Source organism: Rhipicephalus sanguineus, chromosome 6, assembly GCF_013339695.2.
Source record: "Rhipicephalus sanguineus isolate Rsan-2018 chromosome 6, BIME_Rsan_1.4, whole genome shotgun sequence".
NCBI lineage: Eukaryota > Metazoa > Arthropoda > Arachnida > Ixodida > Ixodidae > Rhipicephalus > Rhipicephalus sanguineus.
The window spans coordinates 79,069,526-79,096,539 of record NC_051181.1 but is presented as its reverse complement, the minus strand read 5'-3'; the positions used below and the strand labels follow the sequence as shown (position 1 = coordinate 79,096,539).

Here is a 27,014-nt window from a genome sequence, read left to right as displayed (position 1 = left end):
AACGGCAACTTTGCGCTCCGCTTGTGGCCATTACGCGGCGCGCACGACTGTAATATTTGGCAGAGCAGTTCATAGCCGTGTCAGCTTTCCGCAGGATGTGTTTTTTCAATCAGCCCAAGGGGTGCTTCATGACCCCTTTAAGCTAAACCTAAGGTAACCGTACCAACAAGGTACAGCAACAAGCTGTATGGACATATCATAAAATTATTTCAAAAGCTAACTATTGTGGCTTCACTGCTTGCTCAACTTACCGAGGCTCTTGGAAGGTGTTCCGCCGGACGAGGAGGACGGGATGTATCGTGACAGCCTCACTGTGGGTACAGGCAGGAACCCGACCTGCAGTGGCTTCACTTCTAACATGACAGTCTGCTCACGCTGCTCAGGACTCAGCTGCAGCACCCCTGTACATGTATGTGCAAGAATGCAAGACCATTTATTACTTTATTTGTTTATTCATTTATCACACCGCCCACAGCACCTTCAGGCATTACAGTGGCGAAAGTTCTACCGAAAAAGAAAAAAAATACAGCCAGCTCCACTTCGCAAGCACTGTCAAAAAAGCAAAGGTGATGCTCCTCCTCCGTCAGACTATCGTACTTTTACGTTTTTGAAGTTTTCCCTTCGGTGACGCTTAGCTTCAGCCTCTCTTGCATGAACATAGCGGTTGACTCGGCGACGACATGCCTGTTCTCGCGTCAGCTTTCGCTGATGCTCACGTCGAAAGAAGTCTTGGCCATTATGAAAGAGCAAACTCGCAAATAACCAACGCCCTCCTCTATACTTCAATGAGACACTCGCTGACCAATTTCCTGCAAAACGGCTTGATTCCTCCATTAAGCCTCACTCTCACCCCTCTTGAACGTGCCTCTCATTTGTTCTCTCTTTCCGCAAGGCCTCACTCTCCCCTTTCCTGGTGCGCCTCTCATCAATTCACCAGTCAACCTTCATCCTCGCCACTCTCGGCATGGCACAGCCCTCCCCTTCCTACAGAGCCTCACTCTCGCCACACTGCAATGCCACGTGATCAGCACTATGCCATCAAACGCGGAAGCCTCGACTAAGAACAGCTTCGCTGTTCAGGTAGCACAGGTAGCAGATAGTACAGGTAGCAGGTACATATGGCAACGAAAACATAACATACAGCTTTGCAATCATTAAACTAGCATGCCTCCATAGGGCTGAGGCTGAACTACAGTGTCATATATATGTATGTACACATGGTAAAGAGGCACAGCATTTCAAATTCATCTTAAATTTCAGGTGAGCACCTTAACCAGAAGGAAAAACCACAGACCATTTTCACGATTCAAAGCCCAGTGAATGCACTAAGACACTACAGCAATGCCTTGTAAGCCAAACCTGAATATATCAAATGTGGAGGAGACCAGAAGACAGCTTGATACATTCTTTATTCAGCACCAGATATAAGCCCCAAGTAGCACACTTCACTGCACAGCAGCGAGTTGATGCTGCTATCAGAATGCTTTCCTGCACAACGCGACTGTGCTGAGGCGAAGTTTATTAGAGCAAATATGTCACGCAGATCTTTGCTGCATGAGCCATTCACATTCTGAGAAATGCATCTTTTTCTTTTTTGCTTTACTCCGCTGGCATGTAATTTCCTTCAGAATCAGTGTCTTCTCTGACAACCAACCACAGAAAGAGTGCCATTTCTTTGGTATATTTCAAATGAAATTATACCCGATTATGGTACCTGCTGTTAGAAGCCTTCTTGCAGGGTTGCAGCACAAAATAGCATTTTATATGCTGAAAGTGAAGTGAAACTTTTAATGCAACAGCAATTAAGAGCTCGTTCTGCATAAATTCCAGTGTCGGGGTCAGCGCCTTTGGTTGTGAGCGAAAAATTAGCGTTGTCCGTGAGCAAAAATTCGAGGTAGATGCAAATAAAGAAATAATGAAAAATGTTCGGTTCGAGTGGGACTGGGGATTTGAACCTGCGACCCCTTGCTCCGTGGTGCGACGCGTTTAGTGACTCGGCCACCATGCATACATCCATTAGCATACTGACGGCGAGCTATTTATCCACAGTCACCGACCATTTATTCGGACTCGGCGGGAACTGCTGAAAAGTCCGAATAATCGATAGTCTGAAAAAAAGGATCCACCAGAAAAAAAGCACCTTTATTGGCCCAGTGGCCGGAAAAACTTGCCAGTGCACGTCTGCACACAAGCATGCTCACACACGACCAAATCGGCCTGTATTTCAGCCAGTGTCTGGCTATTGCTGAAAGTTGTAAGCCTGCTCTAAATCTGCATTTGATAACTGTGGTGTGGGCAGTGAGTCATCGGAGTAACTGTCCACCTGCGCTGGTTCGAGAACCTGACAGACGACCTCCTCATCGTGTAACTCGACAAAAACTCCCAAGCAACATGGGATTGAAGTCGACCGCTTTCCACCTGGCAAATAATTGCTGCTTTTTTTGCCATCGTCAGTGTCTTGTAGTTGCCACGTTTCTTCATTGGTATTGATAGCGTAGATGGAACGGGTGGTATCAGAGCCATTTCAACAGATCAGGCCTTGCATGCCAAGCAACAAACAAGAGACCCAGACACAAAGCGCAAGACACACATCAGGCCTAGCCGCAGAAACAACTGACAACGAAAACCCTCAAACACCAAAAGGGAACGATGTCGGGCTAGTTTGTGACGTGGTTTTGACGTTCGTGACATAGTTTTGTTTGTTCGTGTCATTCTCAAACGTCACACTGAGCTTACTCCGAGCGTGGCTTGGCTTGGTCTGCGGCACCTGTGGTTTGGCTGTGGTAGCCATTCAATGGATACTCAGCTGGCTAAAGCCGAAAAGCGACCATACGTGTAGCCAACAAACATAACCTTCGAGATCGGCAATTGTAATTTCTTCGTGGATTTGACACTGGCATGACCTCCAGCCATAGCCAGTGCAACCTTTCAGTGCTGGCAACCTAGCAAAAATATCGTAAACATCGCTGACAGCTTGTCATAGCGTTCGACATTGCACTCGATCAGCCCAGCTGGAGTCCAAAATATCTAACGGCGCACTGTGGGGCGTCTGAATTTGGTCATGTGTTTACATTACTTCAAGGGAAGAGTGGCGGTGCCGCGAAGGTGTCTGAATAAATGAGCATGTCCGAATTTTCAGCACCCGAATAAACAGTAGGCGACTGTACACCCTACAGTGCTGGTGGTACGCACATCTCAGAGGTTCTTCAGCGGCTTGACTATCACTCGCGAGATGGCGCAAAGGGCCCAAAGGACCCAAAGGTGCGCTTTCAAACAACATCGCCTCGTCGTGTGGCCATGTTTTGTCGCGCTGCATGCATGGATATTGGAGCTGGAGGGTGTCCGCACTATGGCTTTCCTTCCAGCACGGTTTAGGTTGCCACCGAGAAGCAAAGCCAGGCTAGCGATTGGGAAGGCGATATGAACACGGTCCGATTACGCTATCGCAATCTCCTCTTGAAAGCGAAGCTCAAGTGTCCTCCAATTTTTCCAATGTATGCATAGTACAGTGCCATAATATTGCATTAGAGTTCCACAGGGATGTTACGACTGTTCAATATGCACAATAGTTCTACAGGGTGTTTGAAGAAATGTGTCCAACCTTCTCAAAAAATCAGGAAAATATGATATTTGATTGCTGCCTTCAGAATTGGTTTTTCTGTAGTGGCAGGGATTTCAAGATGGGTAAAGAAATTATTTGGGACTGTAATTAAAAAAGTTAAAGTAATTAACTTTTTAATTAGTGGAGTTAGGTGATTGTGTCAAATGAGAGAATTGAAGTTCTTCATGCGAAGAACCCAACTAAACTTTGAGATTTCGAAAAAGTGGCATCTAGTAATAATTACGAAGTAATGAAATTCAAACAAATTCAACGGCGAAACCTAAACAGAAACATGGAAGAACGCAACTGCCATATTCTTCTGAGACGTCCAAAATAAGTGAATAGCTTTTTCTGTAGCGCTAGGCATCTTAAGATGGTTAGAGGAGGCAGTAATTTAGGAAGGTAAATTAATTAACGTTTTAACTAGTGGAGTTAAGTGACTGTGTGAAATTGGGGAATTGAAGTTCTTCGTGCCAGAAACCCATCCCAACAATGCGATTTCGAAAAAGCGGCCTCTAGTAATAATTACGATGTAATGAAATTCAACCGAATTTGATGGCTTTTGCTGGTGAAAGCCGTTGCATTTCGCTGAATTTCATTACGAAACAAGAATTACTAGAGGACGCTTTTTCGAAATCTCGAAGCTCGGATGGGTTCCTCGCATGAAGAACTTCAATTCTCTCATTTGACACAATCACCTAACTCCACTAATTAAAAAGTTAATTAATGTAACTTTTTTAATTACTGTCCTAAATGATGTCCTTAACTACCTTAAGATTCCTGCCGCTACAGAAAAAGCAGTTCTGAAAGCCCCGAGCAAGTATCGCATTTTCCTGATTTTTTGAGAAGGTTGCACACATTTCTTGAAACACCCTGTATATGTCCAGGTTTGACCGTGTTAAGAAAGAGCCACGTTTGCAAGTACTTACGGAGGTCTTCCGTTTTGTGCCTCGAATGTGATCCTGCAGCAGCAAAGGTGGCAAAGGCAGTAGCAACAAACGCTCACCCGCATCAAATCTCCGAAGCCCATACTGCCATAAAGGAACACGTGTACCCACCGGCAGTGCGTCCAAGCACGGCCCAGGCGGTCGCGTCTGGAACAAGCTCGTACATGAGTGCAGATGGCGCTGTTGTCTGCAGCTGACTGATGTGCACGTGCAGGCTACATGCGCAGTCCGCCCGGCAGAACTCAGCTCCAGACTGCGGCTCCACTCGCACACGCACTGTGTATAGCGTCTAAAGAGAAAGAGGATAAAGGAAAAGTGGCAGGAAACATAAAACAGTTATTGAAGTGAAGCTATCTTCGTGAACCTCTCTGGGTTTTGCTGACTGTGGTTGCTGCTGCTGCTGCGTAACCGAATGCCTAGGTGACACTTAAAAATGAAAGAAATGCAGCAGCGCCAACGTGATTATACTTAGGTTATACCTAGGTTAACCCTTCGAGGGTCGAATTTTTTAGCCAAATGCAACCCCCCCCCCCCCAGGGTCGATTTTTCTTATTGCTGATTTAAATTGTTCAGACGAATCTATTTCGGAAAAAAATTGTCATTTTTTAAGGGTGACCATAAAGAGACAAACAAAAAAAATCGGTTGCGTTATTACACACACATCGTTTATTCATGAGTAACAGCGTGATAAATTCTAAGAAAAGCATATAGACCGTTTTCACGAAGAGGAGGAGCATAGCCTCGAACCGGTGCATTTCACCGCTTTCTCCCTCTCCACCGCGTGTCCGGCCGCACGGCCACTGCCGTTGGTGTGTGCGGATTCCCGCGTTTGGCTTTGCGTGGCACGAGAGGACAGTGTGTTTCCATTTTTCGACGCACTAAAGCAATTGTGCTGCCGAAAATCGAAATGTCGGACGATAACAGGTCAACAGGCTACCACTGCGCTGTGTTTGGATGCTACAACAGTTATCGGAATCGTAATAGACTGACAGCTGAGGCATGCAAACCGCAACATGCTTTTAAACTACTTCGCTTCTCTTAGGTCGATTAATACACAAGATGTTTGGCCAAGAATTGTTCTCTCATAACATCATCTGTGATTTCTATACTACAGCACATGATTTACAGTGCCTGTGCCTAGAAAATGTTCCATCTGATATAGTGCGTGCAATTTCGAGATTATCAAATTAGCACTTTCCAATCGACATGACAGAAAGGCCCGCGTGACATAACTTTTCTTTGGCGCAGGCACGCACCTCTAACGTTCTGTTGAGAGTACGTTCTTTCTCGACTTGTCAATTTTGTGACGATAACCGGGGTAGTGTTATGACAACCGCTACCCCCCCCCCCTTTTTTTTTCGCACGGCAACCGGGGCGTCGTGAATAATCGACCCACATTCATTAAAGCCAGGTCGTTACCTAAACACGTGCGCTCGTCGTAATGCTTCTCAAATGCTTGCCAAAACTGACAATAATGTTACCAAAAATAGGAGCCCTTTCGGCTAGTGGCCTCTGGTCACGCCGAAGCGAACTTACGCCATGCCGTGCTTCCAGATGTGCAACAGGCTTGTTTTCATTTTGTCATCGTGTTGTTTCAAAGCCGAATTTTTAACTCACTCGCCATACATCCGTTTCTTATCCTGAGCAACGATCAGAGGCTACAAGCTTTTAACTACGACGACGACACGAATCAACACAGGCATCGGTGTTTGTGCTCTGTTCGTTCCATGAACTTTGTATTGCAATGTGCCAAGCGGAACCAAATGGTCTGTTAGGAATTAGAGTTACGTTGACACGGCAACGAAACCCGAGAGTCACCTTAAACACTAATGCGCACACCTAGCGTGCAGCTCGAAAATGCTTTGTGTTCGCGAGTCTCCATTTACGTTTCACCGATTACATTGTTTATTTATTTTATTTTAACATACTGCAGCCTTGATAGGCTATCCCAGGAGTGGGTACAGAATACAAGAAAGATTGCAATACAACAATACAACGCAAAATGTACAGAGCATGAAGATCAGTGGTTATTAATGTACAGAATGAATTTATCACGTGATAAAGATTTCACATGGCCGGGCAGCGCATTCCATATTTCAATAGTGCGGACAAAAAAGCTGTATTTACACGAGTTTGTTCGGTGATTAAAAGGAGTCATGTTCAACTCACGATGATGTCAGGTGTAAGTTGGTTTGGCGGGTGTGATGTAGTCGCTCAGTAAAGGAAATCGCGGACAGTGAATGAGAGTCTAAAAAAGCTTTATAAAGATTCGACGTGACGACGAAAAGAGGGCTGAAGGCAATGAAGATGAGAACTAGGTGAAAAATACCTATCGTAGCGACGATATATGAAGTGAACTGCTTTCTTCTGGACAGATTCAATTTTTTTTTATGTCGGATATTTTGTGAGGATTCCATATGACAGAGCCGTATTCGAGTATTGGACGAACTAGGGTTTGATAGGTCAGGAGTCTTGTGTTAGTTGGGGCCAAATGTAGCGGACGTTGTAGGTACCCCAGTCTTCAAATTTCGAGAGTTGTCCTAATGGTTAACGCTATTTTGTAGTGCATAATCCAAGAACCCCACCAAGGCCAGCTATAACAAAACATACAAAGCAATTTACCAATTTACGCGTGCTGCTTAAGAACTGCACTGGCATTCTACTCATCATCGGCGCTAATGCAGGAGCGTCTCGTGGGCCGCCGCTGTTTGCTGTTTTCAGCCATTTTGAAGCTGACAGCTTAGCGATTACTTACTGGCGCCTTTACACTCGCGAAGCGTTGCTGTGTTTTGCCCGTGCACCGCGAAGAACAGCAATACCTTGTGACATAGGCATGCGCAGGGTTCCCCATTAGGGGGGGCAAAGGTTCATCGCAGCGCCCCCCCCTACTAAGTCAATGTATGGCGAAGATTTTGCCCCCCCCCCCCTCTTAGGCGACTAGAAGGGTCAATGTACGGGTCGGATTTTGCGCCCCCCCTCTTAGATGATTAGGGGGGGCGGCCGCCCCCCCTGCCCCCCCTGTGCACATGCCTATGCCTTGTGAACTGAACGTATGACTGCATACACCGCCGCGGAACCCCACACACCGGAAGGGCGGCGAAACATCGCAGATGCTAGACGGCGCTGCGGCGGGGAAGTGCTTTAAAAATGGTAGCCCCCTTGTGAAATTGGTGTATACGACTGTTAAAAAATGATGCATTGCAATAAACGTAGCTCACAGACGTACAAAAATAAAAAGTGCACGAAGTGGCGTCAAATTGATACACGGAGGGAGGAGAGTCACCTCTGATCCAGTCAGCACCAACTCGCCGTGCACGCTTTAGAGATGTCGCTCGTTCATCAACATCCGAGTCTTAACTCGTAAGTATCTCCTCATATGACGGGCTGGCATCCAATGAATCAAATTCTAATTCGACAGTTGAAGAGGCGATTCGGTGGAATCGCCGCTCGACTCATTCGCAGCAAAGCAACCTGCGCGCACTTCCATCGCACAAGCTAACTGCGCGGATGAGCACACTGAAGAAAGCTGAATGGTTGTGTGCGTGTCCAGAAAGCAAAAACAAGTGAGAAACCTATAACGATCCTTTGCCTTATTGCCAACGAGACGGAACCAGTTTTTGTGGGTCCCCAAAACAGGAAACGCAATCACAGCAGCATCCTTTGTGTCAGTCAGCGCCAGCACGGAAACGGGCGTAATTGTGTCCCAGGGAGCAATAAACGAGAGAGTAAGAAAGCGGTCACCCTTTGAGAGATTCTAAACCAAACAGCCATCAGTTTTGCAGGCGCAAGAAGTTGGAACCACCTGACTGATAAAACCAACACTAGCCGCTGCACACACGCGTGCCACAGGATGCTCAAGCGATAGCCGGCACACCACTGTAGTCAAGCAAAAAAAAACAACAACAAAAAAACGGAGATACATAGGCGCAAGAAAAATTACACCATCTCCCGCTAAAGGGAACCATGTGTGGATGCGAAGCAGCGGGGAGATGGTTCGCTTGAGCGGGAGATGGTGTAATTTTTTTTCCTTGCGTTCTCGAGCCTGTGCCTTCCTCTGGCGTAGAATCAGCACCGTCTTCCAGTCTCCATCCAGCTCCTGCTGCGTGGAACTGCCAGCATTTGAGGCATTCGACTCCTGCAAAGTCGCGAGATGATGTGCGTCTGCCTCTCTGCAGTCCACGCCATTGGTGTCGTCGTGGGATTCTTCAGCAAGGGAAGGAGAGCACGAGTGCCCCACGTCTACAGCCACAGAAGCAGAGGCGGCCATCGGCCGCTCGTGCCACGTCAAGATGCCGGAAGCGTCGCTGCTGCCTACTCATCGCAGGAGAGAATGAGGCACGCGAGAGGAGTGGAGAGGGGGAGTGGAGAGGAGGTGTGTGGAGAGGGTTTGCACATGCAGAGTAAGGGTGGTCACGCCACACACCACCACCGGATTGAACTCCGCCATAAGATGCTTCGCAAAAAATTCCATGTACTCCCGCAACATGGCAGCACATGCCAAGCGAGAGAAGTGATCGAAAATGACGGGTTTTTTAAACATACAATGTATGTGATTGACCATTTTGAAGGTGTTCGCGGAGGACGTACATGTACGTCATTGACCCTGAAAGGGTTAAGGTGGACATGTGACTTATCGGTATGTGTTTCTGGTCTAGTGTACACTTTTGGTCTCTTACGTTCCCTTTTAGTTTTCACTTCTGGTCTGTACCTAACTTCCTTCCGGTCTACACCTTGCTTATGATTATAGCCTAGCTAAAGAAAGCCTCAGAGAAAAAACTGGACAAAATAGTTAACATAGGTATAAAGAGCGAAAAAATATAAAGAAGGTTAGCCCAATGTGTAGTGATAGCATAAACATAGAAGTCCACATTCAGGCATGCATGCAAGCACCCACCCACCTGGTAATCCTCGATGCGGAAGGTGTGGCTGAAGCTGTTTTCGACACGATCCTCGCCCGTGCCGTGCACGTAGAGCACTGAGAAGGAGAGGCGCAGTGGCTGGCCCTCAGCGTTGAGCAGCTCCCAGAGGAAGCACGCCGTCTGCTCGGGACTCACCCTCTGCATAAAAACAGACAGCGTGCTTTCCCTTATTACACCATAAATAAAAAACCTAGGCATAGCAATTCACACAGCCACTTCTGTGTTCTGACAGCGAGGTGAGCAGCCCTTGCTGGCACGTAAATTTTTCTGAACCCCAAGACTCTAAGCATGTGGGGAAATATGCTGTGCTAAGAGTGTTAAAAGACTGATTCCAAATTTGGAGACCTGCAGTGCTATGAATGGCAAAAGATTGCTGTGGCATCGTGATCAGCACCAATACATAATTTACTCTAAGAAAACGTTCGCCTTGCTGTAATGCTTGTGAAGCTTGTGATGCATTCGTAGTGGTGTGCACAAAAGGCAGTGTGCAAAACTATAACATCAACACTGCATACAATCAACTCTCATTATAAAAATATCACACCTGACAATTTTGCAAATAGCTTTGTTATATTAAATAATCATTGCAAATGTAAATCTGTTGCACAGCTATAGTGGTGAGAAAAATTTAAGATGCGTATAGCACTTTCTTAGCCAACTTCCAGCCATCACCATTTCTGTAGAATGAGAGGGTACCTAACAAGTGACATCCCATGCACACGAACTCATGTATGAGTGATGTCACACATACACATGTGAGTAATGTCACCACAGCACATTATTTATTCTACTGGATAAACAAATTAAAACGTTAAAAATGTTCTGACATATTTACATTCTCAGCATCTAGTAACTTATGCTTGATGCTTTAACAACTACGTCACAGGCCTTATCAGATGGGGAAGAACGCATCTAAGAATGTCCTGCATGAAAGCACGTACATTCAGATGTGTGGCACATTTTGCAAAACGCTGATGGTTTTCTGAAGAATTTCCTTGATGCAAGTCAACACATTCTGATTCTTGGTGTGTTTTCGCTACGCTGACGGAGTGTTATTGAGTAGCCATTCAATGGAATGTAGATGCAGATAATTACTTAAAGGGATACTGAAGAAAAATTGGAAAAACTGACAAAGACATCAAAATTCTACTCTTAAGACGCGACCGTTGCGATAAACAGAGTTTATTTCACGTATTTTTGAACAGCTGGCTGTATTTTTGGTGGATTGTCAGTGCGTGGCGGCTGCACGCCAGTGCGAGCCGTGATGTCACGTTCACTGCGGCGCATGGAGGGTGCACATGTTTCTGTCCTCCTCTTCCCTTTCTCTTCCTCTCTTTTACATCTCCCTCTCGCCCTTTCACAAAAGCGCTGAGGCGTGCCCCATCATTTAGGGGCTTTACCCCAGCTGGGAGCATTGTTCGCTGCCGACTGGCTGCCGGCTGCAAGACGGCTGGCATTGTTGGCGTGCCCGTTCCCGGTGCATGAAACGTCACATAACGTCACCTCCTCTAGTTGAAGGTGCGGCCGCTAGACACGGCAGTTTCTGAAAAACGCATTGAATTCATTATTTTCCTCTAGCTTCTGCCTGAAATTAAGGCTGTGTCTTTCGATTTCGGTACCCAATCTCTCAATTTAGCTGAAAATCTTGGTGGCAAAAATTTTGTTCAGTATTTCTTTAAAGAAAGACACTTTATCAATGACAATGTTACACGTAATGACAGTGACAATCATTGTTAGATGATAGAGCTGTGCGAATAGCAAAATTTTGGGTGCGAAGCGAATTCGAATAATAAAGATTGAGTGCGAATCGAATCGAATAATTTCGAATAATTTTCGAATATTTCTCAAACATTTTTCGAATAATTCGAAGTGAAATTACAGAAAGAGTTGCAGAGAATCCCTAAGTATGTTCTTGTGAGATCGCAACATGAAAGTGTTTCTTTTCACGAGGTTGATGAAGCGCTGGTGGGGTCATATTTCATAGTTGTCTTTCTTATCAAGAATGAGGCAATGTAGAGGCCGAATTGTATTTATGTAGATGATTTGGTGCAACCAAAGTGTTGCCGACAACACTTTACACGTGATAGGCAGAGATGCCATTTCCTCAGCCTCTCCTCCTCTTTCAACTTCTGTGGAAGCCCAACTGATGTGGCGGACAAGGGTGTGCTCCCTTCAAGTCCGGAGTCCCAAATATGCCTCGTAGACGTCGATATATAAGAACATCTGAAATTTTGGATGCTAAAAAGCTTCGGCGTCCGATTTTTCGGACTTCCTGCCCAAATTTCAGGTCCAAAACAGCATTAATTGAGCCCCCAACTCTGTCACATCTTTCATCTCCATATTGGAACCAGCGTTTTCTTGAGTTGATACATTTGCGACCGTAGCGGAGCTTGAAAGGCAGCTTTGCCGCAATACGGGGGTGTGATGAGGTGAAGCATGTTGAAAATCTAGGGATCTCTTCCAAACGGACGTTGTGTCTTAGCTAAGTTCGACCGTAACGGACCTTGAAAGGCAGCTTTGCCGTAATACGGGGGTGTGAGGAGGTGAAGCATATTGAAAATCTAGGGACCACTTCCAATCATACGTTGACTGTCTCTTGGCTAAGTTCGACCGTAACGGAGCTTGAAAGGCAGCTTTGCCGCAATACGGGGGTGTGATGAGGTGAAGCATATTGAAACTCTAGGGACCACATCCAATCAGACGTCTTTTGCCTAAATTCGACCGTAACGGAGCTTGAAAGGCAGCTTTGCCGCAATACGGGGGTGTGATGAGGTGAAGCATATTGAAAATCTAGGGACTGTCTCTTGGCTAAGTTCGACCGTAACGGAGCTTGAAAGGCAGCTTTGCCGCAATACGAGAGTGTAATGAGGTGAAGCATATTGAAAATCTGAAGGGGTCACTTTCAACCAGACGTTGACTGCATTTGTCTTTGGGAAGTTCGAATAGTTCGAATAGTAAAATTTCAGTGCGAATCGAATCGAATAGCAAACACTATTCGAAAAATATTCGAAATTTCGAATATTCGCACACCCCTATTAGATGATTTATACCGTAAGTTTTTCTAAGTTCGTATAGATTGGTATAGTCATGTTTGTCGGGAAGAAGTTTAACTTCATCTTAGACATACTGTCACTAAACTCATCACTGACCAGCAGCTGTGAGCTTGTGTGGAGGGGTTTCAGGTATACAGGCTCGCTGTCTAGTGCCAGCAGGGTGGCGTTCCCCACTGTGAAAGGTTGCGATGTCAAGCCCTGCAGGTTCACTTGGAGGTACTTCCTGCAGTAAACACACATGCTTGTCAACCACCATCAGGGGCTTGGCAAAGAGATGTGCCACACGTACAATAGCATGCCGCATTTACTTGCAATTTATAACCCATTTGCTACTGCAAGCATTTTACGTATTATTAAACAGATGCTTATACACAAAGGGCTCTCAAACTTTATGCTCAATTGCACAGTGCAGAAAAAGCTCTAGATAGTACCAGCCAATCATGAATGAGAGCCAACTACATGCATCATCAGGAGTATACCTTTTAGTCACCTGTTTCTGTCTTGATACAATGTGCCTTGCTCAATTTATGGTGCAAATAATTTACTCTAGCTGTGGCCGAACCACTTACATAAATGAAAGGAACCATTTCAGGGACTCTGAGTTGTGCGCTAAGTTTACCCTTGTGACATTGCACGTTGCTTATGACATACATGGAGCATAATCCCTGAGCATAATCAATAACAGGAAGCCTTCTGACATAACGGACTATTTGTCATGCAATGCCTGTTATGGCTCTCCTGGAAAGTGTACCAACAGCCCTCAGCTATTGTTGCCCTTGTATTGTGCCGCACGCACACTAGAAACTCTAGTTATGGGATGCTTCCAAGCATGAGGAAGGCACATCGAAGCCTGTCGGGAGTCAAGAATAAAAGTGTAACCATTTCTTGGCATCATTTTACACTGCCCCGTTCATTGTAGCATGGTCTGAAGTGGCAGCAGCGTGCCACTCCTGAGGCAAGGCATTATGAGGGTTCAGCTGGAGTAGTTCCAATACACAGTGAGTAAGCAGGCGGGATCAGTGCTGAGTTGCAGTCTCGTACTTTGGGACCCTCGTCTGCATATTTATGCCTTGTAATTAACCTTTTATGTAGTAATAAAACTGACTGATTGATTGATTGATCGATCGATTGATTGCAGTGAAGACAGTAGTACAGTAGAACCCCGCTGATACGTTTTTGAAGGGACCGTAGGAAATAAACGTAAGAGACGGGAAACGTAACAGCCGAAAAACAGGAAAAATGGCAAAATATTTAGTGGTACAGAATTTTATTTCAATTCTTACGAGCAGCACGAAAATTGGCGCGCTCAGCCGCGATCTAGTCGATGGATAGAAACGCGGAGCTTAGGACGGCCTCATCCACAGAAATGTAATCAACGTATGTGATTTTTTTAAACACCAACAGCTGTAGGCATGAAAGAACAGCACACGCAATCACGACCGGCGCGGCGAGTCCGACCGCGAACCGCACGCACGACCATGCGAGCTCCAACCAGCTCGAACTCCTCCCGCTCTCCGACAAATAACGATGATGATGAGTCTACGCCAACGCGATGGCAGAAGTGAATGCCAATCTCGAAGGCCTTGCTTTCGCAAGCAATTACGTCATACACGCCATGTTTGTGCAATACAAATCTCAAAGGCTATGCTTTTGTCAATAGTAAATGCCAATCTCGAAGGCCTTGCTTTCGCGAGCAGTTACGTCATAGACGGCATCTTTGCAATTTGAATCTCGAAGGCCATGCTTTTGTTTGCATCAATTGAAAGATTCTGTTGCTTGCGCCTCTCATGCGGCTAATATTACGGTCAAACGAGGCCAAGCTGCGTGAAAATGCACCATGGCGGCTCTCTTTGGTAGTCACTCGGTCGGCTCCGAGCGCACTTCGCGACGTATCATAGGGGAACGGGCCGACAGTTACGACGTAACAGCGGGGTTCCCAATACATTGTATCCTATGGGAGCTATGCCGGGACCGGCGGAAAACGACGTAACAGCCGGGAAAACGCAGCAGTGAGGAACGTAACAGCGGGGTTCTACTGTAGTAAGATGCACTGCTAAGATCAGAGACTGACAAATTAGGTAGAGAGCTCACCGCTGGTCGCAAGTCTGCAACCGATGGTTGCAGGCGAAGGGTGCCAGAAAGTGGAGCGCCACTGTCTGCGACGAACCCGGAACGGCAGTGCCGTCGGAGTCTTCCACCGCTAGCGCCACATGGTGCGTGGCAGGTAAAGTCGAGGGGGCCAGTGGCGCTTGGAGCACCAGCGAGAAGGTACGCCCTTCTGTAGACGATGCGGTCAGACCGGGCTCTCCGACTGGCACACGGCAGTCGTCGCAGAAGGGTGGAGACAAGGAAGACGATGGAGACGATGGAGGCAGCGGACAGTCGGAGTTTGCGTCTTCAGATTTAGAGTCCGTCTGTCTGTGGCTGGGCTGTGAAAATTTCACCATTTGAGTGCGGCAGATACTACACTGCTTCCACTTCGCAGACTTGCAACGCTTATACAGTCAAACCTTCTTATATACAAAGTTGCATCCAATGCAAAAAAGTCACAGCTTAGATTAAAGGAGGAGCACTGATAGCAATAGCAACAAAGTGGGGTTCAGAGTCTTAGCGAGCGTATTGAATGTAGCAATTTAAAGCAGAGAGTTGGGCTAGTTGGAATTTCGAACCCGATATTTTCCAGCATGAGAAGAAAAACTTGAAAGATGGGGGCAGAGAAGAAGAAATGACAAGACAGTGAGAATGCTGGGCAAACTAGTTACAACAAACAAGGTAACCTTGTTTCTTTACAACTGAAGTGTGGTAGCAACCAGCCAAAGGCACCATAACTCACAAAAATACACATATACACAAGAAAGCAGACATGAGGATAGCCTGTAGTGGTAACTAGCCTAACTGGTAAAACAACACACGTAATGCAAAGAATGCGAGTTTATTACCCTCACTGATGCAAACTACTTTTCATGGATGTTCATTTCATTTTGCTCTATTGAGCACTTTTGCTTTCTCCGAGTTCATTGTGTGTTACATGATATGATTATTTATTTATTTATTTATTTATTTATTTACTTGTTTACTTATTTGTTTGTTATGATACCCTCAGGAACCATTAGGCATTTTAGAGAGGGGTGGTTATAATATACATTTAAAAAGAAAGCTAGATACAAGAGCAGGTTTTGATATCAAAATCTCCCCAAATGTTACAGACTAATGTGCACTAATATACTAATATACACAGAAATAAAGAAGATCATGGGAAAGAGAAAAAAAACATCAAACAAAATGCTCTCAAGCTATGACAGCCTAATTAGTGTAACTTATACAAAAAGTGGGCAGTGATTGCTGTTATTGCTGTTTTGAATGCAGTTTTGCTTTATGGGTACCGAGCAACTCTGGCTGGCATGTGGGACACTCCAGGTAGTGATAAGTGACAGCATACCCTGATAAGCAGTCCTTTGGAGACCTTCAGGTGAAGCTGGTGGTCGGCAGTGAGTGGAATGCTGCCACAAGTCAGCACCACCTCTAGCCTCTGCCGCACACCTGCCAGAAGCTCACCTGCACAGGGGGGGGGGGGGAGCACAAACCGTACCAAACTCGTTAGAGAGGCTAACAAGTACAGACTTTAAAATGAGGAATTATGGCAAAAATTCGGCAGATCCCACGTACCGTGGGAGTCGATGTTATGCGAAGCATGCGGTGGGTAGGCGACTGTGGCGTAACTTTTTTTACTTAGCGACACGTTACAAAATGATGCTAAAGATTTGTATAAATTTTATACGCACACATGTATATATGTTGAAAAGCCGCATATGTGTTATATCACCAGTTGTTTATGGTTGGGTAACGCTGCCAATGGCAATGTGGGTATTACCAAAACCAGAAGCGGTAAGCTGATGTAGTGCTTATACGTGTCCAGAGAACGCACGCACGTTTCACGAACCCGTGTGCATGTGTGCAAGAAGTTCTTGACAGTTCTTGAACAAGGGCATCATCACCGTGATCAGTGAGCACCAGCAGCTGGTAATGACTTGTTATAGGATCCGGTCGTGATCGTGGTGACGAGGGGTCCATGTGTAGTGAAATATGTGGTATAGTAGAGCTGTTGGAATTCGTGGATGCCTCGGTCATTTCGTCGACAAATTGTCTGTCGACAGAGCCGGCGACATGTCGGAACCTGAAGCCACCCTTCGCGTTGGTGAGGTATAGGCCGTCGAGGCTGGTAGGCCTGGATAGTGCTACGTAGACCAACATCAGTGGATGGTGTTCGTCGTATTCGTAGACTACGTGGGCGTATGTGGCCTACGTAGCCTAGTCTAAAAAGCGGCTATCAATCAATCTGGCATCATCCTCGGTCAGCATGAGGCCATCGCCCAGCCTCGTAAGCAATGAAGAGGACACTGCGTCATTCTGGTGGACGAAGTGCACCTTACGGTGCGGTGATGTGGATATCATATGTAACTTTCGTTAATGTATTCCACCGGGGTCGAGCAATGCTTCAATATAGCTTGCTGAATCATAGAAATACAAACATAATGTTTATTAGACTGCTATAAAAGCGGTGCCAACACTGGAACTACAGACGTTAATCAGATATGACGCCTGTATCGTAGAAGTACACATCGTAGGAGTATCATGTAGTGTTTATTGCTTTCTTGTAAAATTAGATAGCCAGAACCACAACCACAATTGACGTTGCACCGATATTACACCTGCGTAGGCTGTTTTTCCAAACCAGTTTATAGACCTGGCGTGGCTCAGTGGTAGAATACCTGATTGCCACGCAGAATGCTTGGGTTCGATTCCTGCTGGTATCCTAATTTTCATTCTTTCCATTCGTTGAGTCAACACTGCGATGTTGGTTTTCCTTAACGCTCTAGCATTTAGGTTACCAATCTGTTCTCGCCGTTCCTGGGTAGATATAAACTGTCAATCACCTGTGGCGCATACCCATACACCGCGGCCCGTGGTAAACGGGTATGTGCCACACGTGTCTGGTGGAAAGGGTTTGACGACGTACGCGACAGGATTTTAACGTTATTCATGTCATGACCCGGCAGTCATATTCGTCAAATCCTCTAACCCTCCCATGCAAATTTTGGTCTACACCAAGTTAAGGAGGAGATCATGAGAGCACCCAGACGTAGGCGGCTAGATAGATAGATAGATAGACAGATACGTAGATAGAAACGCTCAAAGTGCCAGAGGTTCGCTAAGAAATGCTTCGCACTTAAAACATGTGCCACGCTATAGGACGACAAGGCACAAACAAGGTGACTGGCTCAGACACAACAGTGCAGCAGTGAAATGTGGCTATAATGAAATAGATCGTAATTAATTAATATTATTCTTAATAATCGATCGAGTTTTATGCTACACTTGGGCCTCATTGAAATGGGATGCACTAAAAGCTCGTTGATTCACACCTAATTCATTCGAATTTGCCGATAATTCGAACTAAGTGGCACGGTCCTGCCAAGCTCCTTAGAACTTAATGTATTAAAAAGCTCATTAATTCGCACACAAATTGGATCCGTCATGGTTAATTCAAACTGCGCGCAACCAAGGCCCGCTCTTGCGGTCATTTTCCACACTACGCGACAGATGGCGTGGCTTGCCAGCCACCATCATCATCCTCTGATTCCTATTGCCAGAGATTCACACCTCAGCGACAGCACCCTCAAATCTCAAGGGCTATGCTTTGTGGTCAATGACACGTCACGACTGCCATGTTCACTTTTCGACCACACTGGTTGCATCGACATCGATAGTTCATGGCTTATTCATGCTGCCAGGGACTAGACGAAATGACAAAAGAAAAAGACACGCACAGGGTGATGTGCATACTAACAACTGGTCGATAGTTCAGTGCAGCATGCATGAAGGCACATGTGTTTACGCGTTTACGTCATAATGCGGCAACTTTCCAGCGTTCCCTTCAGTCAAAACAGTCAAGAGAGTGCACGAATCGACGTAGTCATATGATTGCTGAAACCTGTGAAGCTACATAATTTGATGCAAGCTTGCACCAAGACATCGCTTTAGGCATCTTTTGGAGAAAGAAAAGATTGCAAGCACTCAAAATGAGTTGCGGCAACGTGATGACCCCACAAAATTGCAGTCGTTGATGCATGCAGCTTGCTAATGTAAGATTGCTTAACATTGCCTGTCGCAATCGCATAAATAGCTGTGCTACAAAGGCTCTGTGTGCTCCACCACAAGCTTCATTACACATCGTGGGACATGTGCTTGTGAAATATCTTATGCGCAACGGCTCACGGCACGCGTAAACATACGAGATAGTCTGAAAACTTAACATATTGACCCTGACCGCATTGAATTGCAACAATAGCTGTGTCCACCGCATAAATAAAATACAGTTTTATGCATCACGTGCAACTGATAAACAAGTCATTATAAGAGACAGGGCGTGCAAACACAGACACGAGAAAGAACTCAGGACACCACAAACGCTGTCTAACTGTGTAGCTGCACAACAGTGGAAAAAAAAAAGGCACAAAAACTTACCCGAGCATGCCCAGACAATAGGCGAATCTATCAATCTGACATGCGTGGGGGTCTACGTGAAAGGTAACTGTTAAGGTATGAGGCCGAGTGGAAAAAGGTAATTTTTTTTTAAATACCATTTTTTGGTTTTTGACCATGTTAAACGCACAATTCACCGCCGATCATTTTGTTGCATAATGTTTCCATCTACATAGTTTCTTTCAAAAGATACAAGCAAAAACGTTAGACAACTGTCATCCACGAAACCAAAACTGAAAGTGCAAGTTTTGTATGCATCATAAGATTAGATTGATATGTAGTATTTTGTTGGTTATTTAACAATCATAACTAGTGCGAACATGTAATAATGCTCTAATAGCATTGTGAACACATCATTTTGAATCATAAAAGTCGAACTTCTTACCAGGTAGACGCACAACGTCGTACATATGTTGCTTACACACAAGGACATGTATGTGAGCCTGTCATCATCAAATTTGCTTTGTATGACGCTGCGTGTCGTTTCAATAATGGCAACAGAAGCACATTTGATATTTGAAGCAAGTTGGCATCGAGCTTGGCCTCTACACTGCGAAAGCTTGCCTCACAAATGATTGGCACCGCATCACAAAAGCATCCTGTCGCAGCACTGATGCTGCAAAGCAAGCTAGAAAAAAAATCCCGAGTTGCCGCTCGAGCAAAGGCACACAAAAGTAGAGTCCAGAATGGAACTAGCTACAAATATCGAGGATTTTAGTGCTCCTGATCACCTTGTGTAAGCGCTGCACATGTTCCACATCTTTTTTATTGATTTTCTTAGAACTGATATTTTTGGTATTTTTCCATACGCAAGCAATCATAACTTTTTCGCTAATAAACATTTTTCATTAAAACTTAGCAAACTTCATTATCACATTCGTGGGTGTGCAATGAACCTCAATAAGCAAAATCATGCCACAAGGTTTAATATGGCTGCCTGTTATATGAAGGTGCCCTTAGTGCAAGTGCCTAATTTTTTGGTTGTTTAATCACTGTGTTTTTAGTATTAATTTGATTTCATTTGTTTTACTACATTGCACTGGCCCAAGCTTCTTTTATGTCCCTACAAAAAGTTACGTTTTTTTTATTGCCTGGAATTTGAGTTAGGAGTGTTCGCGTAAGGCCCACTTTTAATAAAATTTTTAATTATGAAAAATTAACAAAAAAATGGGACTTTATAATGCTCACATGTGCCTAAAAAGGTGTGATTTATAATGTACACTAATAATCTCTAGTGCTTATCGTTTTTTAAAAATTGTTTTCTGACACTTGGCCTCATACCTTAAGCCATTTGATTTCTTCTTTATGCAAGTTAATCATCTTCCAATAATCTCTGCGTTCAAATAATCTCTGGTTAACATAGCGGCCCGTTTGCCCTACATAGTAGCGGCTGCAGCTAAAAGGAGCCTTATAAACCACACCTGTACGGCAATCAGTGAATTTCTTGGTGTGTTTTACGAAACAAATGTCAGTCTGCTTCTTGTCTATTACTCGCTCATTCTTTCTCCGCACAGCGGCACAAATCTTACCTAGCTTATTGGCAGCCGTGAAAACAACATTAATGCTGTATCTGCTCCCCACTTTCTATAGCCTGTGAGACACGCAATGAATACTTATCTCACAGGCTATACTTGCATTCGATTAACTTGCATAAAGAAGAACTCAAATGCCTTGACAGTTATCTTTCACGTAGACCCCCACGTGTGCCAGATTGATAGGTTCGCCTATTGCCTGGACATGCGTGGATAAGTTTTTGTACCTTCTTCCTGTTCCGCCGTTGTGTGCCTTTGCAGTTGTTAGTTGGCGTTTGTGGTGTCTTGACTTCTGTCTTGTGTCCGTGTTTGCAAGCCCTGTCTTTTTAGAATGAATACTCACCAACTAGCTCAGCTCTCTGTTATTCTTACAAACAATCACAGGCACGTTACATGACCTGGCATGAAACAGGCAGCTACGACTGGCGGCATCGAGATGCATGCTTTTTTTCACGCTCTCCAAGCTATCGTCGATAGTTCAGTCTCACACTGCGATAGTCAGTTAAAAACTAGCATGCGGAGAGCGATCAAAGCATCTTTCACTTTGCCTGTGAATGGCTACCTACTGCGGCTGCCTCGCACTGAATCAAAATAAAAAGCGTCCACCACCTGGCACCAATATCTCACAGACAAAATAAGAGGAATGAAAAGAAAGATAAGAACTTCAACTAACTAACATTTCACGAAGCCCTTTTTTTCCCCCACACACGCGGAATCGACTGGATGCCAGATGTGCTGTCACATTGCGCGCCGATTGCAGAACTATATTTAAGAGCTGCATCACCAAATAGCTCCGACAGTGATCACGATTGTTTTTCGAAAAACAGAAAAATGATCACGAATTTCTTTTTTAAATAAGAGATGATGGTTTTAGAGGTGCTTGCACTCCTTTCATTATCATACATGGCCTTTAGTTTATCGCTTTCGTTAGTTAGAATTTCCTTTAATTCGAAGTCGGCAGGCATCCCTGCGAGATTTGAATTGACAAGCTTCTACTGTATAACAAATAATGTACATAACAAATCACACGAAAAAAATTTCTCTAGAAATCCCGAATAAAGTTGCGAGGTACCATCAGGTACTTCGTAACTGTTATCGTACTACCATCATATTGTCAAGTTTTTATCCCTACAAACCTTAATACTGTATAAACACCACAACTATTAACTGTACGAACACTACAGTTTTGTCTGATTACGCGAGTCAATATGCAATACTTCACGAGATTAATCTCCTATTATACGTTTTATCTTTACCTGTGTTGCATTTTCACTAATGCTGCGTGAAATAATTAATTATTTTAGCACTTCAGTTGTCATTTCTATGTTTTGTATACTACTGCGTTGTATATTAGTTGTATAATAGACGCTCACTTTATGCACTGCCCCCACTGCACAACAACGCCTCCATTAACGCCTGTAATGTATTTTTAAGGGGGGACAAAGTTCTTGAAAATTTTTTAAATATTCTATATCGATTGAGATGAAACTTGAGGAGTTTAAGAATATTTGTGCACAGATTTCAAATATGCAATTATTCTTCTAGTATAGTACGTAGTATTTAAAATATCAAACATTTTATTTGCTTTTTGGGGGGCAAGAGTCTGTCTAAACTGAGAGGGTTAATACGAAGTAAATAAGCCCATCAGAATGACCTGGAATGATTACTGAATGCAAGAAAACAAGAATAGATGTTGTAAGCACATTTGAACAAAAGTTACGATATGTATAACATTTGCGAGTGAGTCTGTCAAGCTGAGATTTCAGTCACGAATGTTCAACATATCATAACTTTTGTTCAAATGGGTTTAGAACATCTATTGCTGTTTTCTTGCCTATAGTTCTCATTTCAGATTATACCCATATGCTTATTTGCTTTGTAACTCTCAGTCTAGGCAAACTCTAGCTCCCAATATGGCACATGGAATGGATGATATCTTAAAACTACATGTTGTACTAGAAAATTAAGTGCATATTTAAAATCAGCTTACAAATATATATAAACTCAGCGAGTTTCATCTAAGTTGAAAAAGAATTTTAAAAGAAGTTTTCAAGTGCAATGTCCCCCTTAAAGAAATAAATGAATAGATAAATAAATAAGCAAAAAAAAAAACTAGTACTGGCTATCAGATGGGGCTCTCCTTGCAGCCGCTGTTTACTTCTACAGCCCACAGTGCACTGCTTGCGCCATCTCTCGCTCGTTCCCCTTACTATGACGTATGCCCGTTGCCTCTCCCCTTCTTACAGCGTACCAACCTTAGTCACTATGCTAAGTCACTATTGTGAGTCATGCACATCACAGGGGTGAAGTGTGAGGCATGACAACTGTGCGGTGTCTACAGCGTTTTCGTCGCCCCCTGTCCCTCTCACCCTGTGGGAAGTGCAGTGCCACCTTGGGGCTGTCGTAGTAGACGGTGAAGGCGGGCGGCCGGGCCATCGAGAGCTTCCCCGCCCTGCTCGTGAAGCTCCCGCCCAGGGTGAGCTGTGCCAGGCTGAGCTGCTCCCAGCGCAGGTCCAGCTGCCGGCCCACGTAGTAGCCCACTTGGGACACCTGCAGGGAGGCAACAGGTGCTGTCAGAGGGACACTAGAGGAAAGGAATCAGATCGTGGGGCTTCAAAAGAAATGGTAATGGTACAGTCAACAGCACTGTTTTAACAGCATAGCTGTTCTAGGTTGACCCTTTGCCGTCCAGCGTCAAGAAGGAGCAGGGCCAGGTCATATGACCATGAGGGAAGGGGAGAGAAGGGTATCACGCAGGAGCAGAGCAAGGTCACGTGAACAGGAGAGGAGGGTATAAGAGCAGCTGTGCCACGCGGGTCACATGACTCGCGTGCCAGGGGAGGAGCAAACCAATCAGAGAATGTGCCGGAGCCTAGCGAAATGCTCGCAGTCGGCTCTCGTTAGTATCTAGATACTACACTACTCGTGGCCTCCGAGATTGGCTCCGGCAACGTCCCACTGCTATTGTTGCTCAGGCCGTTCGATTTGCACGGGCAGAGCGTAATCAGAGAAATCTGTGTGACAGCCAGAAGAGCGTTGGTTACTGGACGCTGAGCTTCTTTACTAAGGTTGCCATCCCGCGGAATGTTAAAAAGTTAACAAAAAGATCACACCACAACCGGGCTAAAAATGCGATGGGAAATGCACCGCGCATTGTATCTCCTCCCCTCTAGTCTGGCCGTGGTTTCGCAAGATTCGAGGGGAACGTGGTGTGAGAGCCAGGCGGGCGTCGCATAGCTATTTCCTTAATATGGATGGATGCTATGGGTGAGGCTTAGGTAAAGCTGCCACCTCATGGTGTGTTAAGGCATTGACACAATTACACTTCTATTGGAAACGCGCCGAACGGGAAGGCCGTAGCGTGGGCCATAGCAACAGTGCAACGGTGCCTTGCCAAAGCTCATTGCAGAGGCCATGCGTTGCCTCACTCTAACACTCCCAGAGGGCGACACCACCCCGCGAACCAAGAGCACTGTAAGAGGAAAAGTGTGAGAGATAAAAGGCACGTTCGTGAAGTCTCCTGCATGTGTGACCGTGCTGCAGTGATTAGAGCATCCATCACCTGTCGTCACGGACCGAGAGGTTGTGGGTTCGGCTCCCGTTTACGAAACTTTTTTTCTTCTAGTTATTTTCTTTGCCATCTGATCGTGTGCATTTTGCTGGCGTATTTTGTGACGGAAATACGTCATGAAAGTCTTGGTGGACCCCGGCATAAAACACTTTCGTGTTAAAAGTTTGGCATGTTTATTAGCCCTAAATCTCCAGCGGCTCATACCCATGGTGCACTGCACGGGTATGAGCAGATGACAAAGGGATTCAAATGTCTACTACAGTCGCCAACCAATAAATTGGACATCGATAATTCGGACATGCTCGGTAATTCGGACAGTCGCGCGGCACCGCTGATGATCCCATAGAAGTAATGTGTAAAGACGAGCGATATTTCGGACAGCTGCCAGATCTACATTCGATAGTCCGGACCCTGTCCGAGACTGTCACGCACGCCGAATCGCCAGCCATTATCTTCTCGTAAAGTATGGCCTCAGAGATCAAAACGAAAGCTAACTATGAGGCTTTATTTCGATCGCTACTTTATGCCTCAGAGATTTGTAATTGAAAATGCCCATCTTGGAGGCACTGGTCAAGTGTGGGAAATCGTATCGACATCGCAAACATCCTACATTCCGGTTCCTGTATCCCCGCGCTGCGCTGCTATTGCTGCTATCGCCGCCATTCTATCGAATGTGTCTGCAGTAAAACGTTTTGGTAAGGCATTGACTACAGTGACGGGGGCCCGTCACCGCTGTACTATCGTACAGCGGTGACTATCGGTGGGCTCGGCAGCTGTTCTGCGAGAGTGACCACTAACCCTCCGTACTTCATCATGCAGGTTATTCGTCATGCCATCGCTCTGATGTTCTTTCCTGCGCTGTCTGGATCATCAACGTGCGCATCTCTGGTGCGCGCGCTACCGTCCCGTGGACCTGCACAGCTTTCGACACGTGGGACTTGGCTGGACAGTACTCAGGATTCAACGCTGCAAGCTATGCCACTATCTCAGTACTTGGTCCTCGGCACAGCTTGGAAGGCCTCACCGTCAACGACATCAATTGTTCCCCAAGCTATAAAGCCACCGCCCCCGTCGGCATCGCCTTGTGGGCTCGGCAGCTGTTCTGCGAGAGTGACCACTAACCCTCCGTACTTCATCATGCAGGTTATTCGTCATGCCATCGCTCTGATGTTCTTTCCTGCGCTGTCTGGATCATCAACGTGCGCATCTCTGGTGCGCGCGCTACCGTCCCGTGGACCTGCACAGCTTTCGACACGTGGGACTTGGCTGGACAGTACTCAGGATTCAACGCTGCAAGCTATGCCACTATCTCAGTACTTGGTCCTCGGCACAGCTTGGAAGGCCTCACCGTCAACGACATCAATTGTTCCCCAAGCTATAAAGCCACCGCCCCCGTCGGCATCGCCTTGTGGGCTCGGCAGCTGTTCTGCGAGAGTGACCACTAACCCTCCGTACTTCATCATGCAGGTTATTCGTCATGCCATCGCTCTGATGTTCTTTCCTGCGCTGTCTGGATCATCAACGTGCGCATCTCTGGTGCGCGCGCTACCGTCCCGTGGACCTGCACAGCTTTCGACACGTGGGACTTGGCTGGACAGTACTCAGGATTCAACGCTGCAAGCTATGCCACTATCTCAGTACTTGGTCCTCGGCACAGCTTGGAAAGGCCTCACCGTCAACGACATCAATTGTTCCCCAAGCTATAAAGCCACCGCCCCCGTCGGCATCGCCTTGTGGGCTCGGCAGCTGTTCTGCGAGAGTGACCACTAACCCTCCGTACTTCATCATGCAGGTTATTCGTCATGCCATCGCTCTGATGTTCTTCCTGCGCTGTCTGGATCATCAACGTGCGCATCTCTGGTGCGCGCGCTACCGTCCCGTGGACCTGCACAGCTTTCGACACGTGGGACTTGGCTGGACAGTACTCAGGATTCAACGCTGCAAGCTATGCCACTATCTCAGTACTTGGTCCTCGGCACAGCTTGGAAGGCCTCACCGTCAACGACATCAATTGTTCCCCAAGCTATAAAGCCACCGCCCCCGTCGGCATCGCCTTGTGGGCTCGGCAGCTGTTCTGCGAGAGTGACCACTAACCCTCCGTACTTCATCATGCAGGTTATTCGTCATGCCATCGCTCTGATGTTCTTTCCTGCGCTGTCTGGATCATCAACGTGCGCATCTCTGGTGCGCGCGCTACCGTCCCGTGGACCTGCACAGCTTTCGACACGTGGGACTTGGCTGGACAGTACTCAGGATTCAACGCTGCAAGCTATGCCACTATCTCAGTACTTGGTCCTCGGCACAGCTTGGAAGGCCTCACCGTCAACGACATCAATTGTTCCCCAAGCTATAAAGCCACCGCCCCCGTCGGCATCGCCTTGTGGGCTCGGCAGCTGTTCTGCGAGAGTGACCACTAACCCTCCGTACTTCATCATGCAGGTTATTCGTCATGCCATCGCTCTGATGTTCTTTCCTGCGCTGTCTGGATCATCAACGTGCGCATCTCTGGTGCGCGCGCTACCGTCCCGTGGACCTGCACAGCTTTCGACACGTGGGACTTGGCTGGACAGTACTCAGGATTCAACGCTGCAAGCTATGCCACTATCTCAGTACTGGTCCTCGGCACAGCTTGGAAGGCCTCACCGTCAACGACATCAATTGTTCCCCAAGCTATAAAGCCACCGCCCCCGTCGGCATCGCCTTGTGGGCTCGGCAGCTGTTCTGCGAGAGTGACCACTAACCCTCCGTACTTCATCATGCAGGTTATTCGTCATGCCATCGCTCTGATGTTCTTTCCTGCGCTGTCTGGATCATCAACGTGCGCATCTCTGGTGCGCGCGCTACCGTC

General features: G+C 46.1%; 1 protein-coding gene across 1 annotated transcript in view; it reads right to left on the bottom strand.

Moving 5' to 3' along the window:
- Window positions 1–27,014, bottom strand: part of LOC119395930 (trafficking protein particle complex subunit 10) — a 91,013-nt gene that overhangs the window by 2,846 nt on the left and 61,153 nt on the right. The window contains exons 16-22 of the mRNA XM_037662962.2: window positions 22,965–23,145; window positions 15,960–16,075; window positions 14,612–14,949; window positions 12,617–12,743; window positions 9,447–9,605; window positions 4,660–4,837; window positions 252–401 (exon numbers count right to left, since the gene is read on the bottom strand). Of these exons, the coding sequence (XP_037518890.1) occupies window positions 252–401; window positions 4,660–4,837; window positions 9,447–9,605; window positions 12,617–12,743; window positions 14,612–14,949; window positions 15,960–16,075; window positions 22,965–23,145 (1,249 nt within the window). The remainder of the gene's footprint in view (window positions 1–251; window positions 402–4,659; window positions 4,838–9,446; window positions 9,606–12,616; window positions 12,744–14,611; window positions 14,950–15,959; window positions 16,076–22,964; window positions 23,146–27,014) is intronic.